The sequence below is a fragment of the Branchiostoma belcheri genome, unplaced genomic scaffold (assembly GCF_001625305.1).
Source record: "Branchiostoma belcheri isolate BF01 breed outbred unplaced genomic scaffold, Haploidv18h27 scaffold109, whole genome shotgun sequence".
In the NCBI taxonomy this organism is placed as follows: domain Eukaryota; kingdom Metazoa; phylum Chordata; class Leptocardii; order Amphioxiformes; family Branchiostomatidae; genus Branchiostoma; species Branchiostoma belcheri.
In genome coordinates this window covers 1,210,787-1,215,978 of record NW_017802480.1, presented here as the reverse complement: position 1 = coordinate 1,215,978, position 5,192 = coordinate 1,210,787, and the positions used below count along the sequence as shown (strand labels likewise).

The 5,192-nt window shown below is 44.5% G+C and overlaps 1 protein-coding gene across 1 annotated transcript; it reads left to right on the top strand.

The window, feature by feature from the left end:
* The first annotated feature begins 902 nt into the window (after window positions 1-902).
* On the top strand, window positions 903-3,397 carry LOC109481220 (arsenite methyltransferase-like). Its single transcript, XM_019783764.1, has 5 exons — window positions 903-1,137; window positions 1,682-1,810; window positions 2,191-2,333; window positions 2,783-2,890; window positions 3,141-3,397. Exons 1-5 carry the CDS (start codon window positions 1,068-1,070, stop codon window positions 3,186-3,188), a joined length of 498 nt encoding a protein of 165 aa, XP_019639323.1. The 5' UTR covers window positions 903-1,067; the 3' UTR covers window positions 3,189-3,397.
* Window positions 3,398-5,192: the final 1,795 nt, after the last annotated feature.

Sequence of the window (5,192 nt, the reverse complement as noted above, 5' to 3'; positions counted from 1 at the left end):
GTTGACCGAGTTGACCAGGGTAGTGCACCGAGTTGACCGAGTTGACCGAGTTGACCAGGGTAGTGGACCGAGTTGACCGAGTTGACCGAGTTGACCGAGTTGACCAGGGTAGAGGACCGAGTTGACCGAGTTGACCGAGTTGACCAGGGTAGTTGACCGAGTTGATCGAGTTGACCGAGTTGACCGAGTTGACCAGGGTAGTGGACCGAGTTGACCGAGTTGATCGAGTTGATCGAGTTGACCGAGTTGACCGAGTTGACCGAGTTGACCGAGTTGACCAGTTGATCGAGTTGACCGAGTTGACCGAGTTGATCCGAGTTGACGAGTTGACGAGTTGACCGAGTTGAGGGTAGTGGACCGAGTTGACCGAGTTGACCAGGGTAGTGGACCGAGTTGATCGAGTTGACCGAGTTGACCGAGTTGACCAGGGTAGTGAACCGAGTTGACCGAGTTGACCGAGTTGACCGAGTTGACCTAGTTGACCAGGGTAGTGGACCGAGTTGATCGAGTTGACCGAGTTGACCGAGTTGACCGAGTTGACCAGGGTAGTGCACCGAGTTGACCGAGTTGACCGAGTTGACCGAGTTGATCGAGTTGACCGAGTTGACCGAGTTGACCGAGTTGACCAGGGTAGTGGACCGAGTTGACCGAGTTGACCGTGTTGACCAGGGTAGTGGACCGAGTTGACCGAGTTGACCGAGTTGACCAGGGTAGTTGACCGAGGTGATCGAGTTGACCGAGTTGACCAGGGTAGTGGACCGAGTTGACCGAGTTGATCAGGGTAGTTGACCGAGTTGATCGAGTTGACCGAGTTGACCGAGTTGACCAGGGTAGTGGACCGAGTTGACCGAGTTGACCGAGTTGACCGAGTTGACCAGGGTAGTGGACCGAGTTGACCGAGTTGACCGAGCTACCTACCTACCTTTCTACCTACCTACCTACCTACACCAATAGATAGATAGATCGTACATGAACCATGCATTATATTTCAGTTCTTTAAGCCCCGTATCCGCTTATACTTTTCTAACGTATCATTTGCTCCGATATTGTTACAGCCTGGAGGAGAGATGTACTTCAGCGACATGTACGCCGACCGGGTCGTGCCGGATCGCGTCAAACAGGACAAAGTCATGTGGGGTAACGTCTCTTTTTCTTGTCGTTTTTGTTGGAATAGGAAAATATCATACACTATGTCTGTATGATATGTCTGTGCACCGAAAGTGATGAGGGGCCTAAACTGGAACCTAAGCTCCTACGTGGCCGAAGACATCTACTCTACGCTACTCTACTCTATGTACTAGTATCTGTCAAGGGAGAGACTTAATCTGGTAGAATAGGCGATACTATTGGCAAAGATAGCAATCACTTTGATTTATGTCATCTTATCTTCAAAAAAGCAAAGTTCGTGTGTCATCCACATAACGTGACATCACAGAAGCAGAATTTTATTCCTTGAACTAGAAAGGTAACATTTACATAATGTTTACCTTTACATGCGGCCTGCTCTGTTAATTCTTACTCAAACACATTCACACATATATGGTGACAGGAGTCTAAATCCCTCCTACTATAAAATTGCAACATTATGAAACCCAACACCAGTTACCATGGTGAGAGACTGTCTGGTTCAGGGCAGAGTCAGGTCACAATCCCCACTTTCTTCTTGTATTTATGAACCCAGGTGAGGGTTTCGCGGGCGCGCTGTGGTGGGAAGATCTGGTGAGTATGGCCGGGGAGGTCGGCTTCTCCACGCCCAGGCTGGTCAAGGCAGCCCCCATCAACGTCAAGAAATCCGTCCGGGAAATAACTGGTAAACTATTCCTTTTTAACTGAGAAATATAATGTATATCTAGCTGTAAATGTGCCTATGGCTGAAAACAATGTCGGGCAAACGTTGGGTTACAAAAATGATTCTATGAAAGATTTGAAAAAAATTGTCGTGTTATCGCAATGTATTGAATTCGCACCTTTGCTTGCCCATCTTCCAATGTATCACGAAAATATTCTCATTGAAACGAAATGTACGTACTGCTTATTATGTATTCATTAATATATAATCAACTAGTATTAGGAAGTAACGCCATCTGAGTACTCCTTTAATGATAGCCGATGGGTGGTCGTACAACCTTAACTGTAAACCAGTGAAAGTGATAAATGAATTTAAAAAGAAAAATCTCGTTTCTGCCCCAGGAGATGTTCAGTACGTGGCGGCGACCTACAGACTGTTCAAGGTCACGCAGAACGGAAACAGTGTGACCTCTGACGTCACCTACAACGGCTCCGTCACCGGACATGACGTCACCATCGCTCTGGACAAAAACAGCACCTTTCAGGTAAAAAGTAAAAGTGGATTCATTCCTCAAGCTACCGACATCTATCACACAACAGTCGTCCATTAGCAAGACATCTGGAGCCGCATAGTTTCCGTTTGTATTATAAACTGACTGAATAAAAGTTTTAAACGGGAACTATGCGGCTCTCTACTTTATGCCACAACTTCCAAGTAAAGTCATTACCTTTTGAACAACAATTCGTCAGTATCTTATTTCCTGGTAGGTCCCAGCGTTGTACCATTAAAATTGGGAAAGCCAGTCAATTAGCTAGGTAACACTCAGGTGAAAATGAGTGCCTAGCTTACATTGTAGGTTAGCTGGCCGAACTTGCAAGAATACGCTAACAGACAATATATGTACTGCACGCCGCATAATATCGCACGATGCTGCTTCTTAGGTAAATAAGAACCATTAGAAGAAACTAACAAACTGTATTCACGACATTACAGGTTGGTTCTGTGACTGAGGTTGACTCGGAGCTCTCTGCCATTATCCAACAGTCCAGGTTTGCTTCGGCTTTCACTGTTGTAGCAAGCAAGACCGCGGATGGAGAAAAGGTAGTTCTAACAATTATAGCTTGCTACATATGGCTCCTAAAACTACTTCCTTAAAGTTGTGAAAACAAGTCTGTTTGCTTGAAAGGTTAACCACTTTAAATCATGTAGATATATGTAGGTGTCTATGTTGGTTCATGTTACAAAAATGGTAACGATTGTAGATGCATGTGCGCAATTATACTAGTATTCAACTTATACTAGCAACATTTTGCCTTTACTCAATACTTTATCGTTTCATATTTTTTTACAGACCATCCCAGTGAACCCATTCGCTGGTACCACGCGCACGGCCGCCTAGATGGGAACATTTAAGTTTTACTGCCACGGCTGTCATTTCAAAACCAAGACAATAAAAATGTGCTGTTCTTTGGAGATGACCTTAGAATGTGTGTTATGTAAAAGGATTATCTGTATTATCTTGTATGTTTTTGAGTAGAAGGTGTTATATTAGCAACTTTTGCTTTTTGCCCAATATTCAATAAATAAAAAAAATAAATACAAGAATCCTCCGTGAAATTTTATATTTTGCAACAAAAATAATCCCAAGCGTCAACGCCAGACCTACTGTGCAGACATTAGGCAACGGTTAATACAATGAGTTCGCGTCACAATGATAAAACATAAAAAGACCCAAATCCATTACTGCTCCTAGGGCGTGTAAAGATACTGTCCTTCAAGTTCGAAGTTCATTTTAATTACACACACACAATCATTTCATTCACATAAAGATCTGACTATCATTATCTATCATGGTCGTGTCACTAGTAACAAAGACAGCCCCACCGTCTTACCGTGCCTGTTACTTATTAAGCGCGACTGGCCATGCGGCCAGCACGCGCGAGTTTTACTGCCGCCGGTCAGATACCCGGGCAAAACCATTTCAACGACATTATAGGGATGTTTCAAAAATAAGCATTTACTCCAATATCAAAACTGCTAGGGTAAAAATAAAAAGACGTGCATCACCACGGGCATAATGGCACACCACATGCCAAATTACACAGAAATGCTACGTACGGAACAATGCGTTTTGGCTGCGAACATCCATGGTACCACCTATCGACCCTCCGCACATCTGCATGAAGTTCCACCCCCCCCCCCACTGCTATTCCAAACGCGTTTTTCTGGACCATTCCAATTCGCCTCGTAATTGTAGGGGTGCATCTGCAATATTACATTGACCGCGAAAGCAGCAACGGCAAAATACACATTCGTGCATCAACACGGGCATGTCCGCAGACGGCGTATAAAATTGTTTGCCGATTACACAAAGAGAACCCAGTGTTTTGACTGCGAACACGAAAAACCAGCCGTTCACAACACTCCGTCCGGAGGTCCTGACCTCCTTCACGGAGTAATAAAAAAATTACGGTTCTCAGTGGCCAATATTAGATGTTGTCACATCGGCGCACCAAATCCGTAAGGTGTTTTTGGCACCCTGACAGACAGATTAGCCTAAGAGGCTCGGTGGGCGTCACTCCACCGTATAGGTGGGGAAGTCGTGTAAAGTGCCTTTCCGAAGGGCACAACGTCGGGCCACGGTGAGTATCGTCCGGTACTCTTCATCAGCACATTGTACTGATGAAGAGTACTGGAGGGTACTCGAAACGTTTGCACATTAAACTTTCAATTATCCAGTTGGAAAAGACTTAACAACTTTATCTATTTATATTGTAATAAGTTTGCTGCCAACTATTACAACATCCATTTGTCACTTGCTGTGGACTTAGGTTTCTAATCTCCTTGGTTAAGTAACTGAAGAAGAAGAAGAAAGAGAAGAAGAGGAAGAACCGTAGTTCCTCATTCGCGTGTAAATCTTCCACTCAGCAGCGCTAACTTACGGATGTTACTATCACTGCATGGGGATCGAAAGTTTCCCGCGAAACATTGCGCGTCGCGGGAAATTCAAGATGGCGACTACTCAATTTGAAGTTCTGACGTCGACTAAAAAAATGCCTCCAAAAATGGTTTTCTATTGCGTTATTGCGGTAAGTTTTACACAAAAATGTATAGGAAAGGTTTTAGAATGTCCCGAGCACTAAGAGACGGCATAGTTTGAGACTTTGGTGGAAAAACAGAAGAGTTTGGAAGCGATTCAGAACAGTAAGCAGGAGGGGCGGCCATTTAAATTAAAGTTTAAACGTAAATAGAAAATATCTGTATCTGTATAGCCGGTATACGCGGTATAACCGCTCTTCGGCGTAACACACCAGCTTCTGTATTTGTATAGCCGGTATAACCGCTCTTCGGTGTAACACACCAGCTTCTGTATCCGTATAGCTGGTATAACCGCCCTACCGAG

What these genes read in the sequence shown, in the direction of transcription:
- LOC109481220 (XM_019783764.1), top strand. Translation starts at nt 1,068, where the DNA reads ATGTACTTCAGCGACATGTACGCCGACCGGGTCGTGCCGGATCGCGTC. An exon ending in ATCCGTCCGGGAAATAACTG is followed by an intron (nt 1,811 to 2,190) that starts GTAAACTATTCC and finishes TTTCTGCCCCAG; the next exon opens with GAGATGTTCAGTACGTGGCG. An exon ending in ACAAAAACAGCACCTTTCAG is followed by an intron (nt 2,334 to 2,782) that starts GTAAAAAGTAAA and finishes ACGACATTACAG; the next exon opens with GTTGGTTCTGTGACTGAGGT.